This window comes from Thalia democratica, chromosome 5, assembly GCF_965202585.1.
Source record: "Thalia democratica chromosome 5, ktThaDemo2.hap1.1, whole genome shotgun sequence".
Lineage (NCBI taxonomy): Eukaryota > Metazoa > Chordata > Thaliacea > Salpida > Salpidae > Thalia > Thalia democratica.
This window is the reverse complement of record NC_139169.1, coordinates 55,733,946-55,752,970: the sequence shown is the minus strand read 5'-3', so window position 1 is coordinate 55,752,970 and position 19,025 is coordinate 55,733,946. Positions and strand designations below refer to the sequence as shown.

The 19,025-nt window shown below is 24.9% G+C and overlaps 1 protein-coding gene and 1 long non-coding RNA gene across 2 annotated transcripts in view; both read left to right on the top strand.

Annotated features, from left to right (window-relative positions):
• The window catches only part of LOC145836646 (uncharacterized), a 67,605-nt gene extending 57,858 nt beyond the window's left edge, over positions 1-9,747 (top strand). Inside the window, exons 100-116 of the mRNA XM_082944432.1 lie at positions 1,095-1,174; positions 1,459-1,638; positions 1,921-2,121; positions 2,403-2,487; positions 2,555-2,697; positions 3,309-3,425; positions 3,524-3,766; positions 3,856-3,961; positions 5,019-5,179; positions 5,288-5,379; positions 5,599-5,713; positions 5,853-6,073; positions 7,508-7,691; positions 8,137-8,247; positions 8,318-8,449; positions 8,662-8,895; positions 9,583-9,747. Coding sequence (XP_082800558.1) covers positions 1,095-1,174; positions 1,459-1,638; positions 1,921-2,121; positions 2,403-2,487; positions 2,555-2,697; positions 3,309-3,425; positions 3,524-3,766; positions 3,856-3,961; positions 5,019-5,179; positions 5,288-5,379; positions 5,599-5,713; positions 5,853-6,073; positions 7,508-7,691; positions 8,137-8,247; positions 8,318-8,449; positions 8,662-8,895; positions 9,583-9,747 — 2,570 coding nt within the window. The remainder of the gene's footprint in view (positions 1-1,094; positions 1,175-1,458; positions 1,639-1,920; positions 2,122-2,402; positions 2,488-2,554; positions 2,698-3,308; positions 3,426-3,523; positions 3,767-3,855; positions 3,962-5,018; positions 5,180-5,287; positions 5,380-5,598; positions 5,714-5,852; positions 6,074-7,507; positions 7,692-8,136; positions 8,248-8,317; positions 8,450-8,661; positions 8,896-9,582) is intronic.
• A 72-nt stretch (positions 9,748-9,819) lies between these two features.
• Positions 9,820-14,757, top strand: LOC145835344 (uncharacterized). Its single transcript, XR_014369858.1, has 3 exons — positions 9,820-9,936; positions 13,535-13,638; positions 14,655-14,757. It is a non-coding gene; the product is annotated as an uncharacterized LOC145835344 (long non-coding RNA).
• The last annotated feature ends 4,268 nt before the right edge of the window (positions 14,758-19,025 follow it).

Here is a 19,025-nt window from a genome sequence, read left to right as displayed (position 1 = left end):
TAACAGTTATAAAGTTAGTCTGTTTTATATTCTGTGTAACTTTGTTAAATTATGTGCAATGAGGTGTTGTTATCACTGTTGTATTGTATATAAAAAGAGATTGGTATTTTTTTCGTAAATAAAACATATACTTTCGTTTTATTGAATATATTAATTTTTAAAGATATAAAGTTTACTGTAAGAAATAAAAACAATTTTTATTTAGTAAGTTTACATTTGTGCAAGTATAAGTAGTTCTAATGAATTTTATACTTTTTTTTAATTGTTTAACTTTGTAATACATAAGTATTTTTTAAAACACTTACTTCGAACTTATTTTACTTAATGAGTTTATTTCAATTATATTACTTAATAAAAGATCTTTTTATAGCTAATTACAAAAGTTTTAACTTAGGGGATTTTTTTAGAAAAAAGTTTGCGCACCCCCTGACCAAAATACCACGCTACGCCACTGATAGAGACGATTATTTAATACCGTAATCAAATGAATCTAACAAAGCAAAACGAAATTCATTGCAGTTATACAGTTAATAAAATAATAATACATTTTATGTAATGAAAAATTCTTTTTAGATAGTAATAATTAAATTCATTTAAATTTTAAAATATGTGCAAAATCATCTTGAGACATAAAAATTTCTGCGAACTTTAAAACGAATGGTTAGTTTTTACTTAGTGACATTTCATTTAACTAACTAAATTTTTAAAAAATTGTTGATCAACCAGTTTTTAAACAAAAAATATATTAGACATACGTTTATTCGACATTGAAATATTAATATTCTTGTTTTGTTTTTTTTTTACTTAAAAAAATATACTTTTAATTTTCTGTACAAAAATTAAACTAATAAACTATATAAATACTCCATTAAAGTCTAAATAAATTAGTTTTTATAGTTATTAAAAAAACTGTAATTTTCATCAAAATCTTTTTATACTTTTTTAATATACTTGTATATTAATATTTGTATATAAAATAATTCTTGAATTAGTACTTTATGAAAAAACTAAGTTTTGCGAAAATGAGCTACTTATTAATACATAAACAATTAAAAACGATAATGAAAAACAACTAAAAACATTAAATGCTAAAGGTATTACAGCAGAACAATTGCATGAAACTGAAGAGGAAGACCAGTTTATGGAGAATAAAGTTATAGCTGCTGTAATGGAGGTAAGATTAACATTGGAAAAATTGTGTTTGATTACTAAATCTCATAAAAACTTTTTTATTTTTTTTCATTAATTTTTAGTTGTTCTAAATGCTCAAAAATTGTTCTAGAAGCGTTTAATTGTTTCTAGAAAATATATAAGTAGTAGCCTGTTTAGGCTTAAACGTAAATTTAAGTAAGAATAATTTATAGTTTTAGTAGTATTATAACGCTAGGAAACATTTAGATATTTTTTAGCTATGAGAAACAAAATAGATGAAAAAACTTAAAATAATTTTATACGTAGATTGAGCTCGAAAAACAAGAAAAAGACAGAACAAAAGCTGTAGAAAAACTACTCGAAGAAGAATTATTCTCTGGAAATAAATCAAACATCGACGATGAAGATAAAGAAAAAATAATCAAGGAGTTCAAAGAAATTTCGCAAAAACTGATGGACCAAAGGAAGAGTAATAAAGATAAACAGGTTAACACATACATCTTTGTTTTACTAATCATTTGAACATTATTATTTATATTTTATTTTACTATTTATCATTAAAATATTTTTTAAAGTCTTCAGTAAAAGCAAAGTTGTTTGCTATACTAAAAATTTTTATAGTAGAATGATAATGAAAAGTATATTCAAAGGTAAACAAAATATTTTTCATATAATGATTTTAAATAAATTTGTTTTTGTTTCATGCCAAGACAAAAGTTTTTAAAAACCTTTTAGGCTAAAAGTTTTATTAAAAAAACACTTTTACAGATGTTGAAAATCGCTGCGTTATTATCGGCAAGAAAGAAGATTAAAGAAGATATGTTCATTGAAAACGCCACGAAAGTAGAAATGGAAAAATTTTCAGCTCAACGCAATGTAGTACATAGCGATGACTTTAAAGAAATGAGCAGTGCTTTAGAAAGTTTAAACAAAGTTTACCAAGAAGACCAACCGCTAATTAAAAATCAGGTTATTCAAATAATAACTTTATTTATAGACTTTTTTGCTTATGTTTATACTTTTAAAAGAACTTTTCTTATCATAAGTTGGTTTAACTTATAGTAATTAAAACTTGGCTTAAAAACATAAATTACAGATGTAATAATAAAAAGCTGTGTGTAGATAGTATAAATAGTTTACTAAAAGTTTTGAAAAAGGAAATAGTTATATGTAATATACAAAATATAGGTCTAGTATATCTTTAATTCCATGGAAAATTTCTGAGCTAACAAATTTAAATTATTTTAAAGATTGAAGAGCTTGCTAAACTTGAAGAAGCTCATCTTGAAAACAAGCTTCAGCTTGAAGAAAATTTAAAACAAGAAGAAGTTACACGTAAGTTTGTTATCAGCATAATAAAAAATACAAATACAATCTAATACAATAAAAAAAATACTTAAAGGTACAAGTGAAATTAATACACGCCTTAATGAACATATGCTTGAAAAAGACAAAGAGGAAAAAGCTAAGGTAGATATAAAAATAAAAAAAGGAAACTTAACTAAAGAAGAAGCCAAGAAGGTGATGGAAAAGTATAAACAACAAGTAAGTACATTCTATTTATAGTTTTTAGTTATGTTTAATTTCTTTTAGTTTAAATTGTTATCACTTTTTGATTAATAAATCATTAATTTTCAAAACAGCTGTATATAAACTATTCAAAATATAATAAGTAAGATTTAATCTTACAGTTGAAAAGAAAAAATATGTAATATTTACAAAATTTATTTTTATTTTCATAAAAAGTTCGTGAAATTTTAACTATTGATTAAATTTCTGCTACAGAGCTATGCTTAAAAAGAGTTTTTTCAAATAATTTTTTGTGAAAGATTGTTATCAGTCATGCTAGAAAAATTTCAATAAAATTTAAATTTAAAAAAATTAGTTTAACAAGAATAAAAATGATTCCAGTAAGCCAAGTATAGTTTTATCCAAAATATTATTATAAATTCTTTGTACAGATAATTTTTTAACATTGAGTTTACTGAAGTTTTTAATATTGTTTTTTTTTTTCTTCAACTAAAGTATTTGGACACCATAATATTTTTATAATAAGCACCCAACACAGCAATAAGACTTTTATAATACTAACTCACTGACACATAACTTTCAGTTTCGTAACTATATAAGAAATTAAAAAGATTTAAAAATTTCAGATGCAATCTTATGGTAGAACTATTGAAAAAGAAAGAGAGCAGCAACTTGAAATCATGAAACGAAAACTACAGCTAGAGAAAAAACGAAAAGAAGCTACTTTAAAGAAAAAGTTTGAGGTATTAAAGAGTGATTTTTTTAACCAATTTAATTTATTTACTTAAAAACTGTTTATTATTAGTATCTATAACTTTACATTATTAAACTTAACTTTAAGGCTGAGGTGGGAAATAAGCTGACAAAACTAAAACAAACGAGGTACGAACAAGTCATTAGAGCTGAAGCCAGTGAAAATGAACAGAAGCTTGTCAAAAAAGTTGTAATGTCATCAGACAACGAAGAGTCAAACATTAAAAACTTACAAAAGGTTCTTATGAGTCGACAGTTGGCCGAAATTGCAAATCTTGAGAAAGACTTTAATCAACAAATGGAAACTGCCACAAATGTGGCACAAACTATGGTACTCATCTAAATTATATTTGATTATTTTAAAAAATATTTTATTTACTTTTTTAGTTTTACAGCGTAATACATTTTACTTGAAACTAGGTACAAGAAAAGATGGACGAAGAGCTTCAAAATTTGAAAAACTTCCATGCAACTGAAATTAAAGCAAATCCAAAAGATAAATCTATTCGATTAAGACAGAAAAAAGGTAAAAATTATTAAACTAAACTTTAAAGAATATCATAAAGCAGTTTTGTGTTACTTCAAAAGCTTTTAATTATTAGTAAAAGTTGTATATATCTTTAAAGTAAGCTTATTAAAAAGTGAGAAAATAGATTTTTTTTTATTTTAGAAAAATATAACGTTCTTGACATGTTAAAAAAAATTTATTACATTCTATTAATTTATGTAAATTGCAAACTATTTAAATTTAACTAGTAAACTGTTTTTAAAATATCAAATTGAATAATTTTTTTTTTGATTAATGCATACATCATTATATTTTACTTTTTTATAATTCAATATAATTTTTTTTTATGTAGGACTACGGCATTTAAAAAATAACCCTTTAAATAGAAGTTTAATATAGGGAACAAAAAATACCAATATTTAAAAGAAAATAAACACTGAAATTTATACTCTATAAAACAAGAGTTTATAAATTGTAGTACAGGTTATACTTGCATTTAAAGGAACAAAAGCTTAGTATACAAAAACTTATCTAATATAAAACTAAATTTATCTTAAAGTTTACTAGTTACAAAAAAACCGGTCATTACACCATTAAATAAATAAAAAGTATAGCTATTACCGATAAGTTTGTTGTTAATTGTAACAGAATAATATACATAATTAAATTTTTTTTTAGTTATCAAAAAAATAGTATATCCCTTCAGGATTATCACTACAAATTCAATAGATTAATGTGTTTTCCACTTGCCTCAAATCTTGATGTAAAAAAATCTATCTAAGCAAAAATTTATTACTTATTTTTGTATAGTCAAAATTATAAATTGAGTTCATTTTATAAGTTTCATTATGTTATACGTGCTATTTTTTCATACTTCAAAAACCGTTAGTAGTATTCTTTTGTAAGTAAGTTTGAACGCTTAATATAAGAAAGACTATCGTTTAAATTTTTAAATCTTTTTTTTTTTAAAGTCGCCTTACCTATACAAAAAACTTGAAGTAATAGTTAGATACTCGAAACACTTCAAGATTTTTACTTAATAAAAGTATTTTCAACATTTGAATGTACTTATTAGAAATAGAGGATTTGAAAAACTCAATCGCTGCGAAAATACACGAAGCTAAAGACAAGGCTACTAATAGTTTAGTTCTTTCGCATGAAAAAGAAAAACTTAAACTACGAGAAGACCATCTAAAAGAATTAATTGATCTGATAAAGATTGTTGACCCAGAAGAGGTATTCTATTTGAATTATTTTTATAACTAACTTTATTCTCTATTTTTCCATAAAAAGAGAAATCTAAAGTTGTTTTAAAATTTAAACTTAATACAAATTATGTTGTAGAAGCTATTGAAGCAGTTTACTGAAGAAACCAAGAAAGCAGTTAAAGAATCGGAAGAAATACGAAATAATAAACGAAAAGAATATGATAATAAGCTGAAAGAATACAAAACCAAAAACAAAAACAAATATGATAAAAGTAACAAGTTTTATAACTTTTGAAAATGTTTAAAATAAATCTATGCAAACAACTTTTGTTATACAGTTAAAAAAGAACTTAAAGAAGAGTCAACTAAAATCGAAGAAAAAATAAAAAATGAACGTGAATTTTTGAATAAAACTGAAGAAGCAAAATTGCAGAAAAAACACCATAGTGAAAACGTTACTATTCAAGCTGAACTTGACAAAATAAAAAATGACGACAAGCTTTCTAAAGAAGCTAAAGAAAAGCTGATAAAAGATTATGAGGAAAACTACAATAACATGCAGGTTCTTATTTATTAGTTTTTTTAAACCTTGATTTAATTTTATTTTTACGACCTGTTCAAGAGGCAATTACATAGATGTAGTTTTTTTTTTTGTAAGTAAACTTCATTATATAGAATGTTAAAAATAAAATCTAACACAGCAACGTTGGAACGATGAAAAATTTAAAATGAAACGAGCTGTTGAGAAAAGGCTAAAAAACAAGAGAAAGAGAGAACTAGAAAAATTACAAATAAAACAAAGAAGCGATATTGCTGTACTGGAAAACGAAGAAAATTCATTTACCGCACAGTTATCATCGGATCAGGCAGAACAACTCAAAAATACTGCAGAAAAACTTTATAAAAACGATAACATCGGAGAGTTAGTTAGAAATATTTAAACATATGTTTTTTATGAGATGGATAGTTTTACTAATTCAATTTATTTTTCATTTAATGGGAATCGTTTTTTACATGTGTTTAGTAATATTAGCTTACGTAGGTAGTTTTGTTAAAATAACCTATCATATAGTTTGTTTTTTAAATGTTTTAAAGTTTAAAAAAATTTTTTTACGTAACAGGTATTTTTAAGTAGATTTTTCAACTGAAGTTTGTATAAAAATTAATTGAACTTTTAAAATACAATATTTAAAAGTTTATAGAAGATACTTTAGTATCTTTTAGGTCACATAAAAACAAAAAAAAAACACAATAAATTTTAATAAAATTAAATCTTTATAGTTTTTTTTGTTTTTTTTTAAGATAATTGATTACTCTTTGTTTAGTTTCTATGTATAATGAGCTTATGATTGAGATGAATATATTTAATGCTTGGTTAGTCCGCTTTTCTCTCTAATCATTTGCATTTATTTTGTTTCCATTGTATTTATTTGCTTTGGAATAATTTAAATTTTGTTAATAATCATCTATGTAGATTAGTCACAATTCTAATTTACAGGATGAACTACTTTTTTTGTGTTTAAAATTTTCTGTTGTAATTATAACAAACTTTTATGGAGCAAAAGTTATAATAATCTGATTTTTTTTAATACTATGATTTACATTGATTTAAATAGAACTTATAAGACGAACAAATGAATGATAGAATAGTTTAACTACTGTAGTTTTCATAGGTTATTTACAGTTGAAATAATGAAATTCATTACAACAAAAATGAAAAATTAAGAAAGCTGTAGTAATATTTAAACTTATTTAACAAAAAATTTGTAGTTATACAAGTGTACTTTAAGAATATTTTACTTGAATTATAGAACTTTAATTGAAAACTATCGGATCTAAACAATGTATAGAATCGCTTGTAGTTAGTATTTACTGTAAAGTATAAAATTCAGTAATAAAACAAAATTAATTTATCAATAAAGGCCTATTTTTAGTTTCTAGGAATTTTATAAGCTAAACCTAGTTACCTTTAACTAAATACTAACGATATTAGATATTTAGAATTTATATTATTCAACTTTATAAAACACGTTTATTTTAGTACGTTGTTAGAAACATTACAAAGTATTAGAAAAATAAGTGTAAACACGCTAGTCAGAAAATAAAACTTTGAAAAATTCAGAAAATAAAGTTAACTTAGAGAGCAAAAATAAAGAGTATATTGGATAATCAGCCTAGATTTCATACTAAGTTTAAACCTGCTAAAGTCCTGCATAACTTGCTACATCTCTCTTTTCATTTTGTAAATAAAACTTTGAATTTAGCGCATGTTATTTATTTTTGTTAAACTTAAACGAAGCCTATCTTACATAAAATATCAAAATGAAAAATAATAACTTTAATTTTTCTTTTCAAGAACGTCATTTGTGGATAAAACTAAGAAAAGAACTGAAAAATTAGAGGAAAAAGTTGAAATTGAAAAGAGAAAACATAACAAAAATAATGACAATCAATTGAAATATCTACTCGCAGGAATGTCACAGAATAATGATGATCCTTTAGATCGAGATGACAAGTGGAAAAACACTAAATTTTATCAAGTTTGTTTGATTTCATTTCCACATGTACTACATAGTAAAAGTTTGTAAAAAATAAATGGTTTATTTTATATCCGAATAAAGAAATAAATTTTACAAAGTTATATTTTTCTACATTTTGAAAGTTATATAGCTTAATTTGTAAAGTAATTTAAGATATCTTAATTAAGAGAAGTATTCCATTTTATTTTATGTATAAATATAAGTTGTTTTAACGCTTGTGTTAAAATTTAAGTAGTATGAAAATTAACACTAGTACAATAAGTTATTTAAGACTATACTAGTACTGCTTAATTCTAAGTTTTCTATGTAGTATTTGTAAACTCAAGAAAAACTAACATAACTTATTTGTTATCTTCCATTTTACTTTTATTATAGAAGAGTTTTTTAACAAACATTAGGTTATTTTATCAATTTTTTTTTATTTTACAAAATTTATTTCTACTAGCAACTCATCATCATAGACAAAAGTCTAAAATCGAGATTAAATAATAACCTTGAAGTTCAAAAGGATAAAACTCCAGATTCAGCTAATAATAACAAGTTTATTGACATCTACGTGAGTTAATACAATTTGATTAGAAAAAAAACAAGTAACTAAATCCAGAAATATTTTTTTTTTTCATTAGGACGCTCAGTTACCAAAAACTAAGAAAGAAGATAAAGTTTCTACTGTAGACGAGTATAAGCTTACGCCAAGTGAATTTACCGTTTTTAAGTTTGGTTGCTTTATCTGCAAAATGATATGTGTGCTTTTTGAGGTTAGTTTTTTTAAGGAATTTTTACTTACTGTTTTTATATTTACCACCTAACCGTGTTTTAGAATTGTATATTTCAATTAAGTACATATTTTTAAGTCAAATACTTAAGGTTAAAACTTTTCATACTAACTTTGTACTTCATACGTTTTTAACTTTAAATTCAAAACTTTCAAAGGCAGAACATTGTTTCTACACTTTTTAATATACAATAGATGGATGAAATTCAGCTTAAAGTAGCTGACGATCTGTCACCCAACAACTACCACAACAACGCCTTTCGACGCTCGTTCGCGTACAAACACGCCACCAAGTGTCTGTACATCAGGCGTGAAAGAATGACGTCGGTCGGAGATTACGTCATGATAATAGTCCACTGTCTGGCGCACGTCAGTGTCGGTAGCTTTGAAAACGACTCAGAACCACTCTTCTTGCGAGCGTTTTACAAGGTTTGTTCTACTTGTAACTTATGTTTGGTACATATTTACTTTTGCTGGAAGTTCTTATTAGTCTTATGATATAAATTAATCAAAGAGTGTTTTATATACAAATTTGAAGTAAATAGTCGCTTTAATTTTGCTTTTACCTTATACCTTTATCAAGTACTTGTATCATTGTTTTTTTTTACTATAGTATTTGTAAAAAATGATAGTTTATATATTTAAAAACATTTATAAACATTTTTACTTTTTAGATAAACACAGCGCTATTCATTTTTTAACATTTTACTAAAAAGTTTTACATGATAGTTTTTGGCTTTTGAGCATTATATGTGCTAATACTTAAGTAGTCATAATTCAGTCAAAATTAAATTATTAAAACAAATAGTTTACTTTAGTAAAACTAATTAATTATGCTTTATTTATGTGAAGCCTATTTCGTTGATGTCTTGATTTTCAGTTACTTAAGAAACAATTAAGTTGACCAATTTATTTAACAAACGTAATCGATTTATAACAGAAGCCAAAAAACATTTAATGGAAAGAACTTTAAAACAAAACTTTTCAAATAAGCAATAATCTACTTACTTAATAAACAATACCACTCGTAAAAAGAATTTTACAGAGTTTGAATTTTTAAAATAAATGTTTGTCATTTTACGTCGGCTAACTACTAACTTTTAATAAAATCAACAGGCGCTAAAATGGTCATGTGAAGATCTTTTCTTCTCTAAATCAGCTAATGACGGAATTGTTAATTCATCGATGAATCACGAAAACTTTCTTTCACCACTAATAAATACAAATATAGTTACACCTGCTTCGATGAACTTTTCATCTTCTGTTTGTGTTTCAAAATAAATACATTTTAATTAAAATATGGAAATAAAAACTTGTATTTAATTAGGTGATAGAAAGTCGTATGAACAATTATCAAGAATTCGTTGATGTTGATAGCTGGAAATCTATGATAGACAAAGAGAAAAACCATTTTGAATATTTGAAACCAAGTAAACCGATTAACAAAAAGCTGGAAAACCCATTAATCACGTTAGCCAATTGTTTTCTTTAAATGTTATAGTAAGATAATTTTATGGTTAACAAAAAAAAAACTTTTGAAAGTTTCGCATTCGATTCAATTTATTTTTATGTATTCAGGTTCAAAATATAACAGTTAACCCTATACTTATTTCGTTTTACACGATCAACACACATTACACGAGGATAGTTATACAATTATTTTTTTTAATTGTTATCTAAAGTGTTGACTCAAGTGTTAAAATAGCTACATGAGAACTTAACTTAAGGAAAATAGTATTAGTAACAAAAGTTTAACTACTTTTAAACAACTAATTTTTAAATCAGCTACATTTATTCTAATAATTTTTGATAAGAGTTTATAATGGTTGAAACATTTTTAAGACACTACGGTACAATTTCGTTTCAAAACTAGAAAAAAAATATTGATTGATTTGAAAAAAGTTTAATAAGCTTGTTATATCTTAAATGTTTTACTATTTGTTACTCAACAGTATATAAATATTACTTTATTTATACTTAATAACTTAAACAATTATGATCAAGTGAAAATGGTGGATGACTCTAAGGAGGGTTTTCCAAACTGGGCCAAGGGAAGAGGGGGGCATGAGGTCATAATATAAAACTTACTTTAGATATTCTGGAGTCGATGATGAAGAGCAAAAAAAAGGTTTTAGGCGTTTTTAGTGGTAGTTGAGAAACTTGTGCTAGATATTATGGAAAATTTTTTGGAAATTTAGGGGGTCACAAGCCGTAAAAGAGGGAGTCGCAAGGTTATAGTTTGTAACTTACTCTAGACATTTTGAGATGATGATGAAAAGCAAACAAAGGTCTGAGATGTTTTTAATAGTAGTTTTTTGAAGCTTGTTGGAGGGGGCCATAGCTTTTTTAATTTCTTAAAAGGTAGCCTTTAAAAAAAATTAGGAAACCCGGTTTTAAAGTAAACTACTTATATTAAATAAACTTTATTATAATTTAACGTTTAAATATTATTTACAACGTGTACGATACCATGCTTTTACATGTTTACAATGTTTTGCATAGAGTTATTTTATTCAACACTGATTTATTAAAATATCTATAACATAACTATACATCTTATTTTATCTTAATATCCTTTTTTGAAACTTACTTGTAGTATTATAACCTACACTAATAAAGATAACTACATTAATTTTAGTGGTTTTTACTAAAACACATATTAAATTTGTAGTATAAAGATCTTAAACATATTTTATTAAGAGTATGAAGATTTTTAAAAGTAGAAATAGTACAGTAGACAAGAAATGAATTTTTCCTTAATATATTTAGCTTATAAAAACAAATTGTACAGTAATCTTCCTTTATTGTACCAACATATGTTTCTGTGTGTTAACGAATCAAAACACTTCAACTGGGTTATGTAAAAAATAATTACTGTAATGAAAGAATAGAAGCATAGAATAAAGTGGGTGTATACATGTTTTTTATTAAAATAAAATAATTACTAAAGATAATAGTTAATAATAAGTAAAATACTTAATTTTAAGTCCTACTGATATAAAACTATGTAATATTTGTAATTATTAAGTCTAAAACACTTAAAGTAAACTAATATACACAACAAAACAACAAATCATAATATAAACAAAGCACTTACGTTAATGGAAAGAATGACTGAATCAAATTTACTGTTGTTAATGAACGAACAAAATACATTCATTACATCTAATAATTACGTCACGATATAAATGAGGTTATTTCAACTGTTTAATCTGTATTGCAAAGTTTGTTAATTTAGTTTTTTGTTAGTAATCTATTTTGGACAAAAACAAAACATCAACCATTAGTTAGTGAATCAATAAAATTAAATAAAACCTAACAACGGCGAAGACAATAAAAGTCAGATCTGCTTCCTAATTGTATATAACTTTGATTTAATCTTTACAAGCATTTAATATATAATATACATGTTACATCAAGTTTCTGTGACTTTTATTGTCTTCGCCGTTGTTAAGTTTTACTAAATTTTATTGATTCACTAACTAATGGTTGATGTTTTATTTTTGTCCTAAATAGATTACAAACATAAAAACTAAATTAACAAACTTTGCAATACAAATTAATCTGTTGAAATAACCTCATTTATATTGTGACGTAATTATTAGATGTAATGAATGTATTTCGTTCGTTCATTAACAACAGTAAATTTGAATCAGTTATTCTTTCCATTAACGTAAGTGCTTTGTTTATATTATGAGTTGTTGTTTTGTTGTGTATTTTAGTTTACTTTAAGTGTTTTAGACTTAATAATTACAAATATTATATAGTTTTATAACAGTCGGACTTAATATTAAGTATTCGACCTATTATTAACTGTTATCTGTAGTAATTGTTTTATTTTAATAAAAAAACATGTATACACTCACTTTATTCTATGCTTCTATTCTTTCATTACAGTAATTATTTTTTTACAGAACCCAGTTGAAGTGTGTTGATTCGTTAACACACAGAAACATATGTTTGTACAATAAAGGAATATTACTGTACAATTAGTTTTTATTTATATTTCAGTGAAGTTATTTCACTACGATCTTTTGTTAGCAAACGATTAAACCTTTATTTCGAACATTTATATTTAGCTTATAAATGTTTATAGATTTTTTTCTTCGTAGTTCAGATTTTGCTTTCTGAATTTTTATTTTTTAGCAGCATAAAACTTTTTGGAACTGTAAAAATGCAGAAGTTTTTTATAAAACAAGATAACTAGTTTAAATATTAAAGCAAATGCTTTATTAAATTAACTTTAAGTTATACACTTCTTTTTAAATTTAACATTATATACAAAAAGGTTTCAAATATTTCATCAACTTATTAAATATTTTTTATTAAAAACTAACTGTTGTAACAAACTATAGTTTATAAAACAAAAATAAATAAAAGTGATCTAAAAAAGTCAATTATAGATAATCAATAGAACTACAATACTTTTACAATCAGTCTTGAAAATGAAAAAAAAACTAAGTTAATATTAAGAATGAATCAAAGATTTATATGTTTTATAACTGTTATGAGCAGTACTGCTAAACTTAAAGAAAAATTATAGACAGTTGATGATCGTAGAGAAATTTGTTTGCCATTTTTATAATTTAATGCAGACATTTGTTGAATAAGTGCTACAATCCCAGTTTTTCTAGACCATAATTATAATATTTACCTACGCTTGTAAAGAACTATTATAAATAAAATTAAAATAGTACAAAGATAGAATAGTATACTTAAATTGAAAATTTTTATACGAGTAATCCAATCTTCTGCTCATTATAAATTATTTTAAATACTTTTTATGTTCAACATGTGCTCAAATTTTGAAACACCGCTTCGGCTTTAAATTTAAAATTATATTTAGAATTTAAAGATATAAAACAATTTAGAAAATATTTAAAAAACGAAATCAATTAATTAAGATTTAAATTAATCACTAACTTAAAAACTAAGATTTTCAAATTCTCTTTTTTGGTTTTAAAAAAATCTGAAAAACTATTTTTATTTAATTATTGTTTGTACTTTACAAGTCTAATTGATCAAGTTTTAGTTTTGCACACTTAAACAAGTGAAAAAAAAATTTTAGAAAGAAAACATTAAATGTCAAGGAAGAAGTTTTCGAAAGGCAAATAGCGAAATATCGTCAAAACATTGATGATCTAAACGTATTATTGGTTAAGCAGCACAAAGGTTTTTTATCTTAACATTTTGTTTAAGAATTTATCGCAATGAAAAAGTTATTTATATAAATGTAACTTTAAGTATCAACATTACCAGAACTTAAATTATATACTATTTTTAATTGAAGAAAGTTAAACTGCATATACGGTTTCTTTAAATTTTTAAAGCTTAAATTAACAACTGCATCTAATTTTGTTTTGAATTATTTCAATAAATTAGTTTAAAACTTTTTTTTGTAGTCTTAACTTTAGATGTGTAAATATAAAACAACTATTACAGTATGTAAAAAATTTCAATATCATCAGCAACGTTTCTCTGTCTATTTAAAAAGAATGTTTCTACTAGTTACTACGAAGAAAAAAACTAAAACTATAAAAAGAACCAACACATGTATAATGTAACTGTATATATATATATATATATAGATTTTAAACTTGTTTTGAAGCTGATGAGTGAATAGTCACGAAACTCGAGTCCTTTGAGTTTTGCATCTTTAAATAAACCTTTTTAATAATAAAGCCCTCAAAGTGGGCTCAGCGTGAAAAATTTAATTTATTAAGTTAAATAACTTAATTATATATATATGTATAAAATAAGGTTAATGTTCAAACTTAAACACCTTCTACTGACCCCACTTGAAGGGCTTTTAAATAATTTATTGAAATGGCGATTTTAAAAGTTCTGGTACATATGTTTCATAAAGCTTTAATTTTTCATAAAGCTTTAATCATCAGCCAGTTAAATTCAAAATAAAAAGCACTGTACTAAACAAAGATACAAAAGTTATGCAAAAAACATGTATACTGTTTTTGTCATTCTGTTTTTTGTTTTTTGCATAACTTTTGCATCTTTGTTTAGTACAGTGCTTTTTATTTTGAATTTAACTGGCTGATGATTAAAGCTTTATGAAAAATTAAAACTTTATGAAACATATATACCAGAATTTTTTAAATTGCCATTTCAATAAATTATATATATATATACAGTAAATGTTATTTTTCCTTTAACGACTCTCCGTTTTCTAGGAAAAGTTCCAGTGCAAAGTGAAGAAAAAAATCAGCTTTTAGCACAAATAGAATGGTACAAGAAAGAAATACATTCAAGAGAAAAATTTTTATAAACTAAAATTGAATAAATGTTCTTAAAAACTATTTAAAACAACTAATTTGCCTATTAATTCAACATCTTAATAACACTGTATCATTTTGTAAAAGCAAAATATAAGTTCAAGTAATGTTTTTTTAATCGCATTTGTTGTAATTATTAACAAATTTATATGTTCAAGCAATATATTTTAAGTAATTGTTATATTTAATAAAATTTAAGCACTAATGATTAAAATTAAGTTTTATTGTTTTGTATTTATAAAGTTTTTTTTAAATTGGTATTCATCTATAAGATATTAGTATTGTAAACTTAGATAGAATATAAATTAAAAAAAGCTATACCCAATGTTAATTAAGGTTTTGAAAGTTTATTCAATTATAGTAATTTTACAATTAAAAATGTTTTTTTGACCTTCAAAAGTTTATAAATTAAGCTGTTTAAACGTTTTTATACGCTTTTTAAGGTTCTGACTTAATCAAGAAATTAGTAAAAACAATTATTTAGAATGTAAGAAAAAAATACTAAACAAATTTCAAGAAGTTCAGTTTTTAATTTTTTTATAACATAAGTATATTGGGATTTTAAAATCTAACAATAAGTATATGCTTCTGAGACTAAATAGTTTGAAAACATTTGTCTAAAAAGCATAAATGTATGTCCAACGGCACATTCTAGTTTGAAAACTACTTATATAAAAAGGACTATTTTATAACAAACACTTTGAAATATGCAATCGATTTGATTTTAAGTATACAGAAGTGTTTCTTAGACTTTTTTTAAATACAATTTTCAGATTAACCGTTTTCAAAATTAAGGGGCCCCTACAAAGTTTATTTTAAAAAGTTGGGATAGTAAAAATATTTAAGTAAATCTGATCTGCTGAATAGAAAACCTGTTTACCTCTACTAGTTAAAGAAAAACAAACAATTTTTCAGATATTGTGTTTTTGACCTACAGCAGTAAAATACAACAATTTTTTTTAAATCAGTTATTTAAAAGGTAAATAGATGTTATAGAAGTTTTGCATTAATTATTACCAAGTTATTTAGAATGATATAAATAATTCTTATTTTTCAAACAGGCTTTTAAAAACAGAGTACTTTAATGTTTCAAAACTAAAGCAATACTTTTCAAACACCTTTGTTTTAAGTTTGAAACCATTTTCTTAAATATTGATATTTCTTTAGAATAATTGATACAACTGTACAAAGTTCTCTAAAGCTCTAATGCAGTCAAAAATAACAGTACAAGTTCGTGTATAATTCTACTAGTTAATTCTACATACGGCGTGCAATAAAAATGCAGAAGATACTTTAGTAATTTACAGTATCTTTTATTTTTTTTAATTATTATGACAAGTTTTTTTTAACTTAAACTACAATATGTTGATTATTAATCTAACTTTTTTTTTCGAAAACTACTACTACTATTTGTTTCAGATGTTGATGTAGTATACTTTATTATTTTTATTCTTTGAAATCATTGAACATTATAAACAACCATGTTTTCTTTATAATTTACCCAGTATTTATTTCGGCCATCATCAACAAAGTTGAGATATTTCGCGCCATCAATAACAAACAATTAACTTCACTCCACGACCAACGGCATCTGAGACAAACTACGACCGGTTTTGTCCTTATTTGGACTTTTAGGTAGCCATAGTCGCGAAAAGCCGCTGTTGATCTACTTTATTATTTACAAAGTTTAAAATTTGACAATTTTCAAAAGCAGTGTTTATTTTACATACATTAACTAGAACAAGTTTAGTTTCAACTCGCGATCATTACGCATCTAATAATAAAAATTTAAATGGTGGGTTAAAAATAAATTTGAACGATAACTGGTAAAAAACTATGTTCAAACATAAAAAATCTAGATAGTAATTAATCAATAAAAAACAATTCCAACAACTGGAAAGTAAATAACGTGGATTGAGTTGATTGTTTAAAAATATATGAATGGAAATTAAACGGTTTGAAATTGATCGGGTGGGAATTGATATTATACCTAATCTACCAAGGGCGTGGGGTGGGACGCTGGAGCTGTTGCTTCACCTAAGAAAAGAAAAATAAAATAAAAATGGTTCAGTTTTAGAGTTTAAGTTTTTAAATACGCTGCTTTAAATGGGGCACTGCTTTAGCTGTACCACCCAAAAATAAATTTAAACAATCTTATCTGAAATCTTAGTAATTGAGCTTTAAAATGATTTAAGTTTTTTTTTTTATGTTAGCTTAAGAAATAAGAAAGTTATATTATCATATAATTGTACAAAAAATACAGACAAATGTATTTATGACCGTCGATTTCGTCAATTTCTTTATTTAATGTTCAAAATGTTCGTAAAATTAGAGCTGCAAGCTCAATCTGTGTCAACTGCATCTAAAACGTATACAAGTTTTCAATTTGAAAAAATGTTGAAAAGCTGAATTCTGAACTGCATGAACTTTTAGCACCATATGAATTAAATCATGATCGTTGTTGAAAATTCACTACAACGCGAGGGGTGGCTTCAGATTTACACTACTTTTTTTGAATAGCTTGAAAATCATGCAAATTCTTTGAATATTTGCTGAGTCAGCATTATTTTTCATATTGTGTTTTTTAAATTTTATTGTTTTAATTGTTTTTTTATATTTAGTATAATTATTATTGATGGCGCGAAACATCTCAACTCTGTTGATGATGGTCGTAATAACTACTGATTAAAACTGATCAAACGAGCGCAGACTATAATCTTACAATAAGCTGACAATGTCTGAGACGTTGGGCTGTGAATGATTTATGTGTCAATTTTTTTTAACTTTACCCACAGACGGTCGCTTCAGTCCTTGTAATTAATTCCGCTTGGTTAGATCACAACAGCGGTTTCATGCGACTTTGCCTGCCTAATGAGTCCTAATAAGGACGAAAGCGGTCGTAGGTTGTCTCGGATGCTGTTGATGCTGCGGTAAAGTTCATCAATTATGTTTAAGTAAGGTGGGTTAGAGCTAAAGGTATAAATTAAAGAAAAAAAAAGCTTTAAAAATATTCTGCTGACTCTGCAAATATGCATGATTTACAAGCTACTCAATCAAAGTATTGGAAATTTGATGCTACCCTAACACGAGAACAACAAAAGAAGTTGAACTCGAGCAGGAAAACAATGAGCAGAGGAAACTCAAGCAGGGAAAACTTAAGGAGCGGAAACTTGAGCAGAGGCAACTTGATCAGAGGCAACTCAAGAAGGGGCAACTCAAGCAGGGAAAACTCGAGTAGAGGCAAAAGTTTTAAGTTTGATTTTTTTTTTTCGATTTTCAGCACCCCCTAACAAAAATACCACGCGACGCAACTCGTATCTACTAGTTGAGACTTAAATATTAAAAATAAATATAAACTTTGTCTACTATTAAGTCGCATACGGGTTCCATAATATGGAACCTAACATAATTTAGGATACAATTTAGGAACCATAACATAATTTAGGATATGGAATCCATATCCTAAATATTTTAAGTACTGTGTAGTGTCAATAAATTAGAAAAATTTTTTAAATAATTATTTTAATACCACTAGTTTGGTAAAAAAAAGTTTTAATCATTTATCTTGTTTTAAATTTTTTTAAATGTTAATGTTAAACTATTTTCTATTAAACACTAAAAAAAAATTTAAACGTCGTAAAAAACGTCGTCATTCATGTTTTGGTAGTTAAAACGTCGTAAAAGAAGACAAAAACAAATACCTACACGAATTATCAGTTTAAATTTTAAAATATTATTTCAAGCTACTTATACAATTATCTTGAATTTTGTACATTTTATGACGTAAAACAAAAATAAATGTTATAATGGTTTAAAAATAATGATTTTTTATTTTTCTGGCAGCTTAAATTATAGTTCTTTTTTTATTTTAATTTTCTCAGCAAAAAACATTATTCAAACAATTTATAATTTATTCGTCGTTTTTACCATTATTATTTATCACAGATACACAATTTGAAAATCCGCTTTGCCGTGAAAACTAAGTAATAATGTATAAAGCTTTAATTATACCTTTATTTACAAAAGTTTGAATTAAAAGATGAAGATTAACTTCTTTAGCAACTATTTTGTTGTATAAAATTAAGTAATTTAATAGATAACATTTACTCATATCCACGATATTAAGCATTAAAGAAATATAGTCTAGCTTTTTAAGATGTGATGACGAAATAAAAAAAATTCGTCAGTTTTTGGAAGCAATCGGTTTTTCTTTTGCTCGTAAAAGTTACCAGCTTCAGAAAATAATCTTTCAAAATAAACAGAAGATTG